This window comes from Lepus europaeus, chromosome 14 (assembly GCF_033115175.1).
Source record: "Lepus europaeus isolate LE1 chromosome 14, mLepTim1.pri, whole genome shotgun sequence".
NCBI classification, from domain to species: domain Eukaryota; kingdom Metazoa; phylum Chordata; class Mammalia; order Lagomorpha; family Leporidae; genus Lepus; species Lepus europaeus.
In genome coordinates this window covers 63530844-63550035 of record NC_084840.1, presented here as the reverse complement: position 1 = coordinate 63550035, position 19192 = coordinate 63530844, and the positions used below count along the sequence as shown (strand labels likewise).

At 45.9% G+C, this 19192-nt stretch overlaps 1 protein-coding gene across 3 annotated transcripts in view; it reads right to left on the bottom strand.

Annotated features, from left to right (window-relative positions):
* EFCAB2 (EF-hand calcium binding domain 2) overlaps window positions 1–15729 on the bottom strand; it is a 141349-nt gene extending 125620 nt beyond the window's left edge. For 2 of the 3 annotated variants that reach the window (XR_009867935.1, XM_062210728.1), the window contains exon 1: window positions 15589–15671. Coding sequence is in view for 2 of the 3 variants with exons in the window: in XM_062210728.1 (XP_062066712.1) it covers window positions 15589–15613 (25 nt within the window). In the remaining variant the exon portion in view is untranslated. Of the gene's footprint in view, window positions 1–15588 lie in introns of all 3 variants that reach the window. The other variant, XM_062210727.1, reaches the window with a different exon arrangement.
* Between the last annotated feature and the right edge of the window lie 3463 nt (window positions 15730–19192).

Here is a 19192-nt window from a genome sequence, read left to right as displayed (position 1 = left end):
CTTCACTCCCAATTTCAGCTTCCTACCAAGGCAAGACTCCGGGAAGCAGTGGTGATGGCTCAAGTAACTGGGTTCCTGCCACCCATGTGGGAGACCTAGATTGAGGCATGTGGAGAGCAAAAGAGCTGCTTAAAGCTCACTTTTCCTCTGTCTTTGTCTCTCAAATGTGTTAAATAAATAAAATTTTTAAAACAGAATACTAGGCCGGCGCCGCGGCTCACTAGGCTAATCCTCCGCCTTGCGGCGCCGGCACACCGGGTTCTAGTCCCGGTCGGGGCACCGATCCTGTCCCGGTTGCCCCTCTTCCAGGCCAGGTCTCTGCTGTGGCCAGGGAGTGCAGTGGAGGATGGCCCAGGTCCTTGGGCCCTACACCCCATGGGAGACAAGGAGAAACACCTGGCTCCTGCCATCGGATCAGCGCGGTGCGCCGGCCGCAGCGCGCCTACCACGGCGGCCATTGGAGGGTAAATCAAGGAAGACCTTTCTCTCTGTCTCTCTCTCACTGTCCACTCTGCCTGTCAAAAATCAAAATAAATAAATAAATAAATAAATAAATAAACAAACAGAATACTATGAGGCTGTCGTTGTAAAGCAGCTGCCTGCTAAGCCAGCATCCCTTACGAGCGCCGGCGAGTCCCAGCTACTCCACTTCCAATCCAGTTCCCTGCTAATATGCCTGGGAAAGCAGCAGATGATGGCCCACATGTTTGGGCCCCTGTACCCATGTGAGAGATCCAGATGCAGTTCCAGGCTTGTGGCTTCAGCCTGACCTGACCCAGCTCTAGCTGTTATGACCACTGGGGAGTGAACCAGCAAACAGACCTCTCTCTCTCTCCCTATCTCTGTTTACCCTTGTCTTTCTGTAACTCTGCCTTTCAAATAAATAATAAATAAAAATTTTAATGGAATGCTATGTTCAACCATCATCTAATTTTATGTTAATTTGTGCTTTCATTTATTAAATGCTTATTGATCATCCACGATAAAATGTGTTCTGATTTAAAAGAAAAACAGACCAGCTACAGTAAATTATTAACAGATCAGCACTAAAACTCAGCAAGGTACATGGATGATACTATACAAACATAAGAGTGTCCTCCACCTCAGACTTGAAGATGAGACTGAGAGAGGCCAGAAGAGTCACCAGTTGGAATGGAGAGGTATTCATTCATCCCTGTTTCCTCCAAGTACTCACATCCAGTCACAAACCTAGAATCTCCAGACTGAAACCTTCTCTATTTCTTCTGCAGCCAACTCATCTAAGATACCATAATCATCCTCCACTCTTGCTCTGCTCCAGTCTTCCACAATACAGCCAAGTCACAGTTGACATGCTGGTTAAGAAGCTTGTGTCCTGGGGCCGGTGCTGTGGCATAGCGGGTAAAGCCACCACCTGCAGTGCCGGCATCCCATGTGGGCACCGATTCCAGACCCAGATGCTCCACTTCTGATCTAGCTCTCTGCTGCTATAGTCTGGAAAGCAGTAGAAGATGGCCCAAGTCCTTGGGCCCCTGTACCAGTGCAGGAGACCCAGAGGAAGCTCCTAGCTCCTGGCTACAGATTGGCATAGCTCCGGCCATTGAAGCCAACTAGGGAGTGAACCAGTGGATGGAAGATGGAAGACCTTTCTCTCTCTCTCTGCCTCTCCTTCTCTGTGTAACTGACTTTTAAAAAAAAAAAAAAAAAAAGCAGCAGCAGCAGCAGCCTGTGTCCCACACAGGAGTGGCTAGGTTTCTGACTCTGGTTCCTGACCACAGCTTCCTGATAATGCATTCCTTGGGAGGCAGCAGGTGATGGCTCAAGTCACTGAGTCCCCCTTCAGGTCCCTGTCAGGAGATGTGGATTAAGTTCCTGGCTCTGTGATTCCACCTAGTCCTGGTTATTTTGGGCATTTAGGGAGTAAACTAGAAGATGGAAGTGCTCTTCTATGGCCTTTCATACAAATAAAACATTTTTGAAACTTAAAAATAAAAAAACATAAAGTGAATTGTTGTTGCCTTTCTGTTCAAAAAGCTTGGATAGCTTCATCTTGCTCTTAGAAGCCGGTTTCCCTGACCTGGTCTTCAAAAACACTTGTTGGCATGGTGGTAAGGTCTGGGTAAGGAGGAGCAATCTATAACCATCATCTGTTGGGGGTGGGGGGGACATCTGGCACAGTAGCTAAGATGCCACTTGGGATACCTACACCCACAGTACACCTGGATTTGGGTCTCTGCTCCATTTCTGATCACAGCTCCCTGCAAACGCACACCCTGGGAGGCTTCAGGTGATAGCTCAAGCACTTGGGCTCCTGCTACCTATGTGGGAGGCCCAAATGGAGCTCAGGGCTCCTGGCTTTGGCCTGGCCCAGCCCTGGCTCTTGCAGGCATTTGGAGAATGAACCAATGAATGTTCAATCAATCTCTCCCTCTCTAACCTTTCAAATAAAATAAAATAATTTTTAAATTAAATTAGTGGCACTGCATCTCTGTGCTGTGACGTTCAGAAGTGTTTTGTAAGATTACTCCCATACCCTGAGGTAAGACAGGAAGACTAACAGCACTGCTAGTGACCAAATGAGATACATGGGATGACGTTCTGGTAGTGTTTTTTCCCTCTAGAGTCTACAGTAGGTGTTTATTAGAGCAAACACTCTGAGCATATTTAGAAGCTATTTCTTTCCCTTTCCCCATGCTAGGCAACAAGAACTTTCTTGGCACTGCACCATGACACCTTGGGTAGGGCTCCTGGATGTAAAACCCAAGAAAACAGGAGGGGTCTGAAGACTTTCTGGAGTTTCTCTTTCTCAAAGTATCACACATTCAGTCTCCATCAATGTGTCAGATCACCAAGCGTTTCAGTTTATAGCTCTAGCAGCAACAAATGTGATGACTTCCAATCTCCTACCTGCCGAAGCTAAAATTAAAAGTCTACTTTAAGTATCTAAGCTTCCACTTACTCATCTGTTGAAAGAGGATAATAGATATACCTCCCATACAGGTTTGTTTTAAGGATTAAATGACATAATCTACGTAAAAAACTGTGCCTCTGAAGTGCCTACTTCAGAGTTAGTGCTCTGCAAATGTTAACTACTGGGTTGTTTTGGGTTGCTGGGTTCTTTTTTTTTTTTTTTTTTTAACCCTTTTGAGAACTTTCTTCATAAAGTTTTTCCTATCCTTAGTTTTCTTGTTTTCCCACAATTTTGCTAACTATGCTCTCAATTTTTTTATTTGAAAGGCAGAGTTAGAGTGAGAGGGGGAGAAACACAGAGAGATACCTTCCATCTGCTCGTTCACTCCCCAGTCACAATGGCCAGGGCTTGGTCAAGCCAAAGCCAGGAGCCAGGAGCTCCTCTGTGGCTTTCCTAGGCACAGTAGCAGGGAGCTGGACTGGAAGTGCAGCAGCCAGAACTTGGTCAAACCCATGCCCATATGGGATGCTGAAGCTACAGGCAGTAGCTTTAATCCACTATCCCACAATGCCTGACTCTGTGCTTTCGGTCTTATTTCCAGGTTCTTTTCTCTGCTTAATTACTGACTCTACCCAGAGTTCTGACTGTATTCCCTACTCTGTTCAGTCAACATTCTTTTCACTCTACCCGTTTTCTCCAGGCATTTCCACCCTCGTGACTACAACCACTTACTGAGGGATGCATTCAAACAACCTAGCACCAATCTTTCTCATTTTTCATTCAGGAGATATTTAGATATCAAGCACACATTGCTGCCTATCTTATAACTCAACCAGGATGTCCCATAGGCACCTAAATGCAGTATGTGCAAGACTAGAGCCATTGTTTACATAACGTGGTAATTCCTGTTTCTTCTCTTTGTTACCCAAGAAACCTGAGAGTCACTCCTTCCTCTGACCTGACTCAACATTCACATCCAGCCTATTACAAAATCTATCAATTATATCTAGCTTCTTCTTCACTCCTGACTCCCATTACTTTGGTTCAGGGTCACGTCTTTCTGAGCTACTATATTGGGACTTCAATACTGTCCCACTCTTATCCATTCAACACACTTGCTCAAGTGATTTTTCTAAACAGTAAGTATGATTGTATCGCTTGTGAAAAATCTTTCATGGGTCAATGATTTAAGACTAAAATTTAAAAACCTACCGCACCTCCTAACTCGTCCTAAATTCCAGCCATACTGGAAGTAACAAAAGCATGATCCCTAGCCTCTTACGACTTAGAGGTCTAGAAGTGGACATCAAACAGCACACAGAGAGGTAATTATAAACCACAATATGAAGAGAAGGGAATAGTATGAGAAGGAATAAAAGGGGCTATAATTTCAAGGGCGTGTGTGTGAAACAGGTGACTCTCCCAAGGTACCCAGTCACTGTATAAATGCCACTATCATAGCACTTATCACATTATTATATCATTATCTCCTAAGCTTTGTTTTCTTCATTAGACTAGAAATTCTTTGAGAAGGAGGTACCTTTCTCTGAAGGGAGGAGAGAACTTCCACTTTGACTAAATATGATCCACCTTGTCTAAATATGATCAGAGTCAGCGAACTCAAAAGGCTTCCATAGCCTTGGCAACTCATGACAAGAGCCTAGGGTGATTACTGATGCCATAAACAAGAGTGTCAATTTGTTAAGTCAACAACAGGAGTCACTGTGCACTTACTCCTCATGTAGGATCTCTGTCCTTAATGTGCTGCACATTGTGATTTAATGCTATAACTAGTACTCCAACAGTATTTTTCACTTTGTGATTCTATGTGGGTGCAAACTGTTGAAATCTTTATTTAATATATGCTAAACTGATCTTCTGTATATAAAGAGAATTGAAAATGAATCTTGATGTGAATGGAAGGGGAGAGGGAGCAGGAAAGGGGAGGGTTGCGGGTGGGAGGGAAGTTATGGGGGGGGGGGGGAAGCCATTGTAATCCACAAGCTGTACTTTGGAAATTTATATTCATTAAATAAAAGTTAAAAAAAAAAAGAAAAAGAAAAAGAAATTCTTTGAACTGAAGTTCAGAGAAATTAAATGACAAATCCAAGTAGAATCAGGAAAAAGACTGGTAAAATCCTAGCCTAGGTCTTTAGGCTTCCAAATTTATTACTGCACTTAATAAGTTACTTTATTAGTCTTAATATCTATAAAACCCATAATAAAGTTTTACAAAGCATTGTCAAGTACAGATCTAGTAAATATGCTTTTGCAAATGGGTAATAATAATTTGTAATTAGCATATTAAGAAGGTTTTAAAAGTTTTGTAGAAATAATTCACATTAAATGAGGTTTTTTCATAACAAACTTTTATCTTTAATTTTATAATGTAATCTTGACTAATAAAGTAATTTCTGTTAGCTGACTGTGATAAACAATGCTTAATGTGAAAAGAAATTAAAACTTTCTTCAACAAAACAGTTTTGTAGAAATGGCATTAAAATAAGATTTTTTAATGCCCATAAAAATTTACTCACCCTGATACAATCATCTCCCATGACCTGTGTAGTCGTCATCCATTTACACACACACACAAAAAAATTTTTTTTTGACAGGCAGTTAGACAGTGAGAGAGAGAGACAGAGAGAAAGCTCTTCCTTCTGCTGGTTCACCCCCACAAATGGCCGCTATGGCCTGCGCATTGCACCGATCCGAAGCCAGGAGCCAGGTGCTTCTCCTGGTCTCCCACGCGGGTGCAGGGCCCAAGGACTTGGGCCATCCCCCACTGCCTTCCCGGGCCACAGCAGAGAGCTGGACTGGAAGAGGGGCAACCAGGACAGAATCCGGCGCCCCAACTGGGACTAGAACCTGGAGTGCTGGCGCCGCAGGTGGAGGATTAGCCTAGTATGCTGCGGTGCTGGCCCACAAATTTTTTTAGACGTTGCTTTAAATGACTACAACCCAACAGGCCAGACTGTAACAATTTACTCTGCATCTTCCATTTATTGGACAAGTGAATTAAACCCATATTTTCAACTTTATGAATAACTGTACATTGAGAGGTTTTGTATTACAGATTTTTTTTTCTCAGAATATACTGGAATGGGGGCCAGCACTGTGGCATAGCAGGTAAAGCCACCATCCTGGCATCCCATATGGGTACCAGTTTGAGCCCCAGCTACTCCACTTCCAATCCAGCTCCCTGCCAATGTATCTGGGAAAGCAGAGGAGGATGGCCCAAGTTCTTGGGTCCCTACACCCATGTGGAAGACCTGGAAGAGGTTCCAGGCTCCCGACTTCAGCCTGGCTCCGCCCTGGTCATCTCAGCCACTTAGGAAGTAAACCAGCAGATGGAAGATTTATATTCTCTCTCTCTCTCTCTGACTCTTTCAAAGAAATCAATAAATCTTTAAAAAACATATATGTACTGCTAAGGATAAATACTCAGGAGTACATTAAATATCATAGCATGTGGATATCAGGTTTTCCAAAACTGATTTTTTTTCCAGAAAAAAAATGTACTGACATTTGTTCTCATTTTGAATGCAGTAAACATTTCCATTTTTTTAAATACTCATAATATAAAATATACTGTTTTTAACTACACAGTTCAGAAGTGCTAAGTACATTCACATGGCTGCACAATCAAGCTCCAGCACTATTTTGATCTTGCAAAACTGGAACTCTATACTCCTTAAACAACTTCTTGTCACTCCCTCCCCTGAGGCCATGGAAGCCCTAACCTACTTTCTGTCTCCATGAGGTACCTCATGCAACTGGAATGATACAGTATTTGTATTACTGACTGGCTTTTTTGGCTTAGTATAATGTCCTTAAGGTTCATCCACGTGGCGGCCTGTGTCAGAATTTCCTTCCTTATAGGCTGAATAATATTCCATTGTATTACGGACCACGTGTTGTTTATCCACCCATACCTGGATGGATATTTGGGTTGCTTCCACCTTTGGCTATCATGAATAATGCTCCTACAAACAGGGGTTATAAATAACCTCTTTAAGACTCTACTTTCCATTTCTTTTTTTTTTTTTTTAAGATTTATTTATTTGAAAGCAGAGTTACAGAAAAAGAGAGGGACAGACAGAGAGCAAGATCTTCCATCCACTGGTCCACTCCCCAGGTGACTGCAACAGTCAAGACTGGGACAGACCCAAGCCAGGAGCCTGGAGCTTCCTCCAAGACTCCCACATGGGTACAGCAGTCCAAGCACTTGGGTCATCTCCTGCTGCTCTCCCAGGCCATCAGCAGGGAGCTGGATCAGAAGCAGAGCAGCCAGGACACTAACTGGTGCACATATGGGATGCCAGTATTGCGGCGATGACCTTACCCACTATGCCACAACACTAGCCCCCTTTCAATTCTTTAAGTATATACCCAGAAGTTGCATTTCTGGGTCAAATGGTAATTCTATTTTTAAGGACATACCATATTGTTTTCTGTAGACACTTCATCATTCTACATTCCCATTAACAGTGCACAAGGGTCCCAACTTCTCTACATCATCACCTTTTTTTTCTGATAGTAGCTATTGAGTGTGAGATGATACTTCAATGTCCTTCTTAAAAATATTATGAATTATTGTGGCCAGCGTTGTGGTGCAGCAGGTTAAGCACCACTTGGGATGTCCCTATCTATCCCATATCTGAGTGCTGGTGAGTCCAGACTACTGTGTGCTCCAATCCAGCTCCCTGTTAATGCACTTGGGAAGCAAGGAGTGACAGCTCAGTACATGAGTTCCTTCCACCCAAACGAGAGATCAGGATGCAATTCCTAGCTCCTAGCCTCGGGCTGGCCCAGCCCCAGTCGTTGCCTCCCCAGGTACATTAGCAGGGAGCTGGATTGGAAGTGGAACAGCCGACACAAGAACCAGTGCCTGGCACCCATATAGGATGCCTCCAGTGTAGGTGGGTAGCTTTATTCGATAAGCCACAAAGCCATCCCCCTCTTTCCTATTTATTTTGCATTTCTTTAGTACCAGACATTGTGATGGGTGATGGGGATATAAGTATGAATAAGACAACAATAACTGCATTACAACATCGTGAAATAGGCATGATTATCCCCAACTTACAACTGAGGAACCTGAGGCTCCTTAGGTTTAAACTAAGACCAGATAGTAAGAACTTGAGGAAGATGGAATTCAAATTCAGGTCTTACTCCAAAGCTCATCCTTTATACTATCCCACGTATTACATACTCCGCACTACCAACAATTACTATTTAGGGGAAATCTTTCAATAATACTTACGCTAATTGCTATTTTTTCTTTTTTCTTTTTTTTTTAAATTTTTGACAGGCAGAGTGGACAGTAGAGGGAGACAGAGAGAAAGGTCTTCCTTTTTGCCGTTGGTTCACCCTCCAATGGCCGCCGCGGTAGGCGCGCTGCGGCCGGCGCACCGCGCTGATCCGATGGCAGAAGCCAGGAGCTTCTCCTGGTCTCCCATGGGGTGCAGGGCCCAAGGACCTGGGCCATCCTCCACTGCACTCCCTGGCCACAGCAGAGAGCTGGCCTGGGAGAGGGGCAACCGGGACAGGATCGGTGCCCCGACCGGGACTAGAACCCGGTGTGCCGGCACCACAAGGCGGAGGATTAGCCTATTGAGCCGCGGCGCCAGCTATTTTTTCTTTTAAAAAAAGATTTATTCATTTATTTATTTGAAAGTTAGACTTACACAGAGAGAGGAGAGGCAGAGAGAGAGGTTTTTCATCCGCTGGTTCACTCCTCAATTGGCTGCAAGGGCCGGAGCTGTACCAATCCGAAGCCAGGAGCCAGGAGCTTCTTCCGGGTCTCCCACATGGGTGCAGGGGCCTAAGGACTTGGGCCATCTTCTACTGCTTTCCCAGGCCACAGCAGAGAGCTGGATTGGAAGTGGAGCAGCCAGGACACGAACTGGAGCTCATACGGGATGCCGGCACTGCAGGCGGCAGCCTTATCTACTACGCCACAGCACCAGCCCCTGTAATTTCTATTTTTCATTTTGATTTTGATTTCCAAATGTTACATTTTCAGTAAGTGGAACAACAAGGAAACAAAAAAATACCATTAACAAAGGGATAAACATTTGGCACAAGTAGTTAAGACACTACTTGGGACTCCAGCATCCCATATTAGAGTGACGGGATCCAGTCTTGGCTCCTCCTCTGATTCCAGCCTCCTGCTAATGCACATCCTGGCAGGCAGCGGGTCACAGCTCAAGTTCTTGAGCCCTTACCACCCACATGGGAGACCTAGACTGGGTTCCAGGCTACTGACTTTGGCCTGGCCCAGCCCGAGTTTTGCATGCATTTGCAGAGTGAACCAGTGGATAGAAGATCCCATATAGGCGGCAGTTGGAGTCCCAGCTGCTCCACTTCCAATCCAGCTCTCTGCTAATGCACATGGGAAAGCAGAAGATGGCCCAAGTGCTTAGCCCTGTACCCACATGGAAGACCTGGAAGAAGTCCTGGCTTTGGCCTTGCACAGCCCCAGCCACTGTGACCATTTGGGGAGATGGAAGATCGATCGACCTCTGTCTCTCCTTCTTTCTCTGTAATTCTGCTTTTCAAACAAATAAAAAATCTTAAAAAAAACTCTGCCTATCTCTATGTCTTGCTCTGACTCTGTTTTTCAAATAAACAAAAATAATACATAAATAATGCAGAAAATAGTTTGTAAAAAAATTACCAAATCATTTCCATTTAGGAACTGATCATTGCATGGGAAGCACTTGATTAAGCAACATTATCAAAGCATATGAAGTAACAAAGACTATTTCAGTATAAACGAAAACAGTAAATTCTAGAGTGAGCTTTCAGTATCTGCAACTTGCTAAAAAACACATACCTTCCAAAGCTCATTGGTCTTCCCAAAGTTATACTTTTATACCTAAGCAATTTGTTTCCTAGGCATGATTCAAACTACAAATAGAAGAGCCTTCCTGTCCTATATAAAATTCTCTAGGAGGCAGAACCAACATGATTAAGGATCCAAAGAATCAACAGTAGCATTATTTTCCATTTAAAAAACAAAACAAAACAAAACAAAGGAATTTAAAAATGTTCTGGGTGAGGAAACTTTAGGGAAATGGTAAAACTTCAAAAATAATTTTTTCTGGAGCAAGCATCATGGTACAGTGGGTTAACTAGCCATGTGGGATGTCCACTCCCTATATCAGACTGCTTAATTCAAGTACTGGCTACTTTCCTACTAATGCAGCGTGGAAGGCACCAGAAGATAGCCCAAGTGCTTGGGCCCCTGCCACCAACGTGAGAGACCCATAAGGAGTTCCAGGCTCCTGTCTCTGGCCTGGCCCAGCCCCAGGTGTTGCAGGCATTTGGGGAGCGAACCAGCAGATGTAAGGTCTCTCTTTCTGTCACTCTACCTTTTGGTAGATGAAAATAAACAAACATTTAAAAAAACAATAATTTTTCTCTCTCATTTCAAGCATTTAGTTAAAAAAACTAAGTGATTTTTAAAATTTAACTTAATTCTAAAATTTAAATTATTTTAACATAATTATATAAATTTCTTAATCTAAGAAAATAAATTATACTATGTTAAACTATAAAAATGCAAAAAAGGCATAAAATGCTACAAATAGACATTAACACTTTAAGTATATAATCTTATAGAGGGGTTGGCGCTGTGGCGCAGTAGGTTAAAGCCCTGGCCTGAGGCCCTGGCATCCCATATAGGCACCAGTTCTAATCCCACCTGTTCTTCCAATCCAGCTCTCTACTATGGCCTGGGAAAGCAGCAGAAGATGGCCCAAGTCCTTGGGACCCTGCACTCATGTGGGAGACCCCGAAGAAGCTCCTGGCATCGCATTGGCGAAGCTCTAGCCATTGCAGCAATCTGGGGAGTGAACCATAGGATGGAAGACCTCTCTCTCTCTGTCTCTACCTCTCTCTGTACCTCTTTCAGATAAAGTAAATCTAAAAAAAAAAAAATCTTATAGAAAAGTTTTATTAATAAAGTATAATAGGCTGGCGCCGCGGCTCAATAGGCTAATCCTCCGCCTTGCGGCGCTGGCACACCGGGTTCTAGTCCCGGTCGGGGCACCGATCCTGTCCCGGTTGCCCCTCTCCCAGGCCAGCTCTCTGCTGTGGCCAGGGAGTGCAGTGGAGGATGGCCCAGGTCCTTGGGCCCTGCACCCCATGGGAGACCAGGAGAAGCACCTGGCTTCTGCCATCAGATCAGCGCGGTGAGCCGGCCGCAGCGCGCCTACCGCGGCGGCCATTGGAGGGTGAACCAACGGCAAAAGGAAGACCTTTCTCTCTATCTCTCTCTCTCACTGTCCACTCTGCCTGTCAAAAATAAAAAAATAAAGCATAATAGCCCTTCTAATAGGTTAATTTAATTTTTCTTAAACAACATTTTCAGTATTTTTTTTCAATCTTTCCTATTTTTTTAAAGATTTATTTATTTATTTGAAAGGCAGAATTACAGAGAGGCAGAGAGAGAGAGAGAGAGAGGTCTTTCAGCAGCTGGTTCACTCCCCAAATGGCTGCAATGGGCAGAGCTGGACCGATCCAAAGCCAGGAGCCAAGAGCTTCTTCCAGGTCTCTCTTGCAGGTGCAGGGGCCCAAGCACTTGGGCCACCTTATACTGTTTTCCCAGGCCATAGCAAAGAGCTGGATAGGAAGTGGTACTTGAACTGGCACCCATATGGGATGCCAGCACTGCAGGCAGCAGCTTCACCCACTATGCCACAGCACCAGCCCCTCAGTATTGTTTTTGAAAGATTTATTTGTTTGAAAGTCAGAGTTATAGAGACAGAGAGGGAGAAACAGAGAGAGAGAGACATCTTCCATCTGCTTGGTTCACTCCCCAAATGGCTGCAACAGCTAAAGCCAGGAGCCAAGAATTTCTTCCCACAAGGGTGCGCAGGGGAGGGGGCATGTTCTTAGGCCATCTTCTGCTGCTGTAAGCAGGGAGCCAGATGGGAAGTAGAGCAGCCACAAGTGGAACCAATGCCAATATGAGATGCCAGCATTGCAGGTACCAGCTTTACCCGCTACACTACAAAGCCAACCCCTATTTTCAATACTTATATCAACATCAATCCTTAAATGTTGAAAAGGAGCTGGATACGATGGCTATGAAACTTACTCCTCTTTTACAACTTTAAAAAACCTTCAAAATCAATAATGAAAATATAAAACACATGTATATCTCTACAAAGAGATCTTTATAATAGTTTCTTTTTAAAGACATGCCAGGGCATACTCTGGCACTAAAAAATAGTTTATGAAACCAAATGAAATAGAATCATATAGCTTAAACAAAAAAAGAGAAACTAGTTTCACGTACTTTTAGGTATGTTTGATTAGTTCAAATAATCTGAATTTAACATATACTTGAATGCCTAATGTATGCCAAGCACTCTGCCAATCAGCCAATTACAGATCAGATATAGTACCTGCTCTCTGGGAACTTACAGGGTAATAGGTATACACTTCAAAACTATATTTTGTTTGATTCTAAGTTGATCAAGTATCTTCCGAAATATAAACACACTCCTCCAAAGCTTAAGTACCCATATAACAGCCTACTAAGTAGTGAAATTAGCTTTCTGGTCCATGCATCAACATACCACTGCTTAAACTAATCAATCATTCAGGTTTGCATATCAGTCTTTTCTAGTTAGAGTGAATCTTCCAATCCAGATTCTGACCTGCTACATGTAATTTCTGAACCTTCAAAACTGAGAACCAGGGGCCAGCACTGTGCCACCGCAGGCTAAGCTGCTGCCTGTGACGCTGACATCCCATATGGGCACGGGTTCTAGTACTGACTGCTCCACTTCCGATCCAGCTCCCTGCTAATGTGCCTGGGAAAGAAGTGGAAGATGAAGTAAGTACCTGGCCCCTTGTACCCATATAGAAAACCTGGATGGAATTCCAGGTTCCTGACTCCTCGCTTCAGCCTGGTCCAGCCCTGGCCATTGATATCATTTGGACAGTGAACCAGCAGAGAGAAGATTTGTCTGGCTGGCTCTCTCTCCCCCCTCCCCCATGTAACTCTGCTTTTCAAATAAAATAAATAAACCCTTTCAAAAAAGGAGGAGGGGTAATTCATGGGGCTGGCGTACGACCACGCTGGTAAAGCCACCGCCTGCAATGCCTGCTTCCCATAAGGGTGCTGGCTCAAGTCCTCCATGCTCCACTTGCAATCCAGCTAGCTCCCTGTTAATGTGCTTGGGAGAGCCACAGAAGATGGCTCAATGCTGCGGCCCCTGCACCTACGTAGGAGACCCAGATGAAGCTTTGGGCTCCAAGTTTTGGCCTGACACAGTCCCATCCTGTGCAGCCATTTGGGGAGTGAGCTAGAGGATGGAAGATCTATCATTTTTTCTCTGCTACTCTTTCAAACAAATAAATAAATAAAAATTTCTACAAAAAAAAAAAAATGATTCACGCTTTAAAAAGATCTTTAAAAAATAAAAACTGGCTGGCGCCATGGCTCACTAGGCTAATCTTCCACCTGAGGCGCCGGCACTCCAGGTTCTAGACCCAGTCGGGGCGCCGGATTCTGTCCCAGTTGCTCCTGTTCCAGTCCAGCTCTCTGCTGTGGCCCAGGAGTGCAGTGGAGGGTGGCCCAAGTCCTTGGGCCCTGCACCCATAAGGGAGACCAGGAGAAGCACCTGGCTCCTAGCTTCAGATCAGCGTGGTGCGCCAGCAGCAGCACGCAGGCTGCAGCAGCCATTGGGGGGTGAACCAACAGCAAAGGAAGACCATTCTCTCTGTCTCTCTCTCTCTCGCTGTCCACTCTGTCAAAAAAATAAAAAGTAAAAGAACTGAGAATCAAATATAGGAATGCAATGTCCTCTCAAAGACATATTACCAAGTGAGTCCCCATTTATTTCCTCATACCCTTCAGACTGCAGTTGTCTCCTGAAACTGTTTTTTAAAATTCACATAAACAGAATTTATTAAAGTTTTGAAATATAAAAAGTGTGCATATTTATAAAGTGCTGTGTGATATTTCATTATATATGTAACACCCTTATAAAACTTTTAAGAATAAATGAGATATAGCATACAACAATGCTTCTCCAACTTTAATGCACATATGGAGCACCCAGGGATCCGTCAGAACAAGGTCTCTGATTTTGGTAGGTCTAGGGCAGTGCCAGAGACTGCTCATTTCTGGTAAGCTCCCAGTGACGCCCAGATCACCTGGGTCCATTACACCTGCCACAATGTTGGGCACAAAAGTTGTTCAGCCTGGGTACCTGTCCCCTCCCATTTGTGTGTGTTATCTCCCTCACTGACCTCGATGTCCTTGTCATCTGTGTTGAATCGGCCTTCATAGGACAAGCATTAAACAAATGCCAACTGAGAGAGCTTTCACCACTTATTACTTCTATGGTTATACACATAACTACATCTTCATCCAAATTAATTTTCAACAGTAAAAAGTATTTGTTGAAAACTGAAAAAAAATGGAAAGCTCCCAACCTCTTTTAAAAAAATTCTTAAGTTGATCAGATTTTTAAAAAAAATCTGTGATGATTTTTCTCCTTTTTGGTACATAATAACAATAAATCAAAATAACATTCCGTTTTCTGGGTTAAGTCTTGCTAAAAGCAAAATGAATAAAATAAGCCTGCCTTCCCGGATTAATATAAAAATCAGTATGCCTGTCATCAAGTAAGTAGGCCTTTGGCACGGTTTCACGTTTGCGCAGATTTTCTGGGCTCACCATGACTGGGGAGCTCACGTAAACCCTAGCTGTGAGCCCAAACTACCTTTGTTCCTTGATTTAAAAAAAAAAAAAAAAAAAAATAGAGCTTTTTGAAGGCTCCAAAAAGGAAACCAGAGTAGAGTGTAATTCTTTCGATGTTTTTGCGGCATTTGCCAATTATCAAACAATTATTCTGGAGTCACTAAGAGGACGGTTAGCCGAGGACCCGGTTTTAAATCACACCCCTGAATTAAAGACAACGCCAGCCCTTGAAAACTAAACGTGGGCGACAGGGGTTCGCAGCTCCGCACGGGCAGCACCGCACACCCCTCCTCTCAGAGCCGGCGGCCACCCGGCCAGACCGCCCGGCCACGGCGCGCAAGCGCGGCCCCGCTCGCTCTAGCTTTCCCCCTCTTTCTCAACACTGCTGCGGGCTGTTTTACTGCTTCTGTGTTTTCAAGATGCCGGACAAGGTGCAGCCCCGCGTCCCACAGCCAGCGAGGCGCGGCGGGAGCGGCCGTGACCCCGAGGCCGTCCTCCCGCGTCCTCACCGAGGCGGCAAAATGGTGGCCGCCAACGCCGTCCAGCCCGGGCCGGGGCGGGGCTTCAGCGCGGGCTGAGCGGATTCCGCCAGATGGGGGCGGCCAGAACCCGTCCCCGGCGCCCACAGCCCGGACAGCTGCTGCTGCGGCGCTCGCGGTAGCGAGACCCCGGCGAGCGTGTGGAGGCGGCGGCGGCCGCGAACAACGACGCCATGATCAGCGTCCGCCGCAGCCCGCGCTGCCGCCAGGCCCGGCCTCCGCGGGCGGGGGGGGGAGGGCGCCGCGGGCGGGGCCGGGGCGGGGCCGGCGAGGGCCGCGCGGGCTGCGGGGCCGGGGCCGGGAGGGCGCCCTGCGGGGGCCTCCCTTTTCCCGCGGCAGGGACAAGATGGAGGGTGGCCCGCCCCTCCCCGGCCGGGACAGCCCCGGGTCGCGGCGGGCGACGAGGGCCGCCCTCCCCTCGGCGCGCCTACCTGTACCTTCTCTATCGTCCGCCATCTTGTAGCCGCGCCGGTCGCCGGGGAGAAGCCCCCCGTTAGCGGTTAACGTGGGTCGCGGCGAGGTGCCCGCCCCCGCGCGCCCTGCCTGGCGGAGGGGTGGCGGCTCGGAGTCGTGGGGGAGGAAGCCCCTGGGCGGCGGTGGAGGGAACACTGGGAGCTGGCGCGCTTCCCGCCACGACCCTCGGGCGCGCGCGCCGCCGGCGGCTCGGCCGTGGGCCCGGTGTCGCCCTGCAGCCCGGGGGCCCGAGCACTGCGGGGCTCGGGGAGTTTATTTCACGAGGGGCCGGGCCCCTCCTTTCTCACCCCTCTGGGGGCCGCGCGCGCACGGAGTGCTCGCCCCCTCCCCTCGTGTTTGCAAAACGTGGCGTTGCTGCTTTTTTTTTTTTTTTTTTTCCCTTTTCCCCCAAACTGCCGATTTGGGAACGCAGCCAGAGCCGCGGGGGGAAGAGCTCAGCTCCTGGGGGGCTGGGGGGGCAGAGCCGCGCCGCCCTCGGGCCTCCTCCCTCCCCATTCGCAGCCGCGCTGGTCCCCCGCTCCCCGCCGCCCTGTCCCGGAGCGAGCGAGCCGCCTGTGAGAACTGGGGCTGCAACGGAAAAACTGGGCCGGGCGCAGGAGGAAACCGGAGCCATTCGACTGTGATTGCTGCGGGAGAGGAGTCGCTGTAGAAAAACATGGGCAAAATACGCGCAAACATTGCGTCGTCAAGGCTGCGATGTCTGATACAAAATAGAAGGCTCTCCTAGCAACAAAAAGGGGGCTGGGTTGTGCTCGGTGTTGCATACGTTTAAATGTGTTTTTTTCTGGTGAAATGTGGCCTGACCTGCGTTGTTATCATAGGAGTTTTCAAAAGTGCTTTCCTGAAACTCGGCAGCTGTGACAGTGTGATGGCAGAAGTTTTTTTGCTTTTTAGGCTATGCTCACTAGGATATTTTCTCTTGAAAAAGAGCTTTCAATAAAATCCTGATGATGTGTTTCAAACGAGTCATTTATTCAAACTATTTCAGTGTGTATGTGTACTAGCTAAACTTGTAACATGAAACTGATTTATAAACCGGTAACCATGAATTTTAAGAGGCCTTCGAAATACAAGATACTAGTATTTAATGATTTTATTAACAGAGTTTTTAGTGCTCCTTTTATTAGTTCTGGTTCTGTAATCTGAGTAAGCCCTAAAACAAATTGACTGCATTCTTCATTATAAAAATACACATTTGGGGGGCTGGCGTCGTGACACAGCGAATAAAGCCACGGCCTGTCTCATATGGGCGCTGGTTCAAATCCCAGCTGCTCCAATTCCAATCCAGCTCCCTGCAAATTGAACCTGGGAAAGCTGCAGTTGGCCCAGATGTTTGGGCCCCTGCCATTTAATGAGGGAGGCTAGGTTGAAGCACCTGGCTCCTGGCTTTGGCCTGGCCTAGCCGCAGCCATTGCAGCCATCTAGGGAGTGAATCAGCATGTCTCCCTCTCTCTAAGTAACTTAAATAAATCCTTTAAAAAATGCATTTTTCTATTGAAGATACCATTTGGTGCTGTGATCAGCATTCTGTGTGAATTTGAATATAAACAATTGAATCATCACAAAATAGCTTGTATTGGAAGATAAATGCTTACATAAAATGATTCCATTGTATATAGTATGTTCTTAACACCCAGAAATACTCATTAACATTCATTTATATTTAAATCCTACACTCATTGTGTGCTAATTATTTATTTTTAAAGGCTCTCTAAAAATAAGGAAGGGTTTGAAGTAGGAAACTCCAAATCTCTCAGGCTCACTCGTCACTGCTCTGGCTTTGCTTAGTTGTTGGCAGGCTTTTTTCTTTCTGGAATGCCTGTCCCCAGCTCTCCCTGCACCAGCAGGCACTCTCCCACAGACTGCTGTCCCCTGTTGCTTGTCCTGCTGATGACCTTCAAGGTCACCTACTCCTTCAAGTTTGCCCTCTCTACCCCTTCCACAGGGAGCTTCTCACGCTGATTTGCTATGGCTTTCCTCCCTCTAAAAGAGGGAACAACTTCACCCAGCCATATGTCCCTGGTGCCTGGAACAACTTCTCAGTTTTTCTATCTGAAATAATACATAGATCAACAATTAAGATAAGAATTAGTGTTCACAGGGACTGTTGAGAAGATCCACATCTACAACATTCATTGCAAGTAAGGCAGTTTGTCCATTTGCATTGTATTTTTTGTGTGTAAGTATTGGCAGTACAGATTAATAAGAATGAAACCCTTATATAAAAACTTAAAAGCTCAATTTATTATTCTAAGAGTTGAACAGTGTTGTGGCCCAGCGGGTTAAGCCACTGTTTGTGACACCAGATCCCATATTGAAGCACTAGGGTCCCAGCCGCTCTGCCTCAGAGTCAGCCCCCTGCTAACGCACCTGGGAAAGCAATGGAAGGTGGCCCAAGTGCTGGGAGACCCGGAAGAAGCAAGCCTGGCCCAGTTCCAGCCATTGAGGCCATTTGGGGAGTGAACCAGCAAATGAAATTTCTCTCTCCTGTCACTCTGCCCTTCAAATAAATAAATCTTTAAAAAAAAAAAGAACAGATTTCTCTGCAAACTCCTCCCCCAATATTTTTAGCTATTTTACTAAATTTAATCACCAAAGCTTTTTAAGTTACTCCAAATCACATCAATCTTTGCTTTTCAACTCCTAGAGCACATTTACCATACTGTTGCTCCAGGCTTCAGTGAGTAAAAAAAAAAAAAAAAAAAAAATAGTAAATTAACTAACCCCCCTCATTAGTTTTGGAGACCAGAGCTTAATCTTCTACACCTTTTCTATATCCTCAGTACCCAGCCTAACTGGGGACATGCTTAAGACATAATTTTCAACTACTTCATTAGCTGATTACACATAAAAGTACACAATGCTGAAAATATTTCCAGATAAAAATGATTACACAAATAGTAAAATAAAGGTCCACAGTGCCATTGAGAAATCATCTGCATTATGCTGATCTTTTTTTTATTATTATTATTTCTTTATTATTTGAAAGAGTGACAGAGAAGGGCCGGTGCTGTGGCATAGCAGGTTAAGACACCACCTGGGGCCGGCGCTGCGGTGCAGTGGGTTGACACCCTGGCCTGAAGCGCTGGCATCCCATATGGGTGCCGGTTCGAGACCCGGCTGCTCCACTTCCTGTCCAGTTCTCTGCTAAGACCTGGGAAAGCAGTGGAGGATGGCCCAAGTCCTTGGGGCCCTGCACCCACGTGGGAGACCCGGAAGAAGCTCCTGGCTCCTGGCTTCAGGTTGGCACAGCTCCGGCCGTTGCAACCAGTTGGGGAGTGAACCATCGGATGGAAGGCCTCTCTCTCCGCCTCTCCTCTCTCTGTGTAACTCTTTCAAATAAATAAATAAATCTTAAAAAAAAAAAAAAAAAAAGATACCACCTGTGATGTCAGCATCCTGTATGGGTGCCAGTTCGAGTCTTGGCTTCTCCACTTACAATCCACCTCCCTGCTAATGTGCCTAGGAAAATATTGAGGGATGGCCCAGTTATTAGGCCCCTGCACCCATGTGGGAGACACAGAAGAAGCTCCTGGCTCCTGGCTTCAGCCTGGCCCAGTC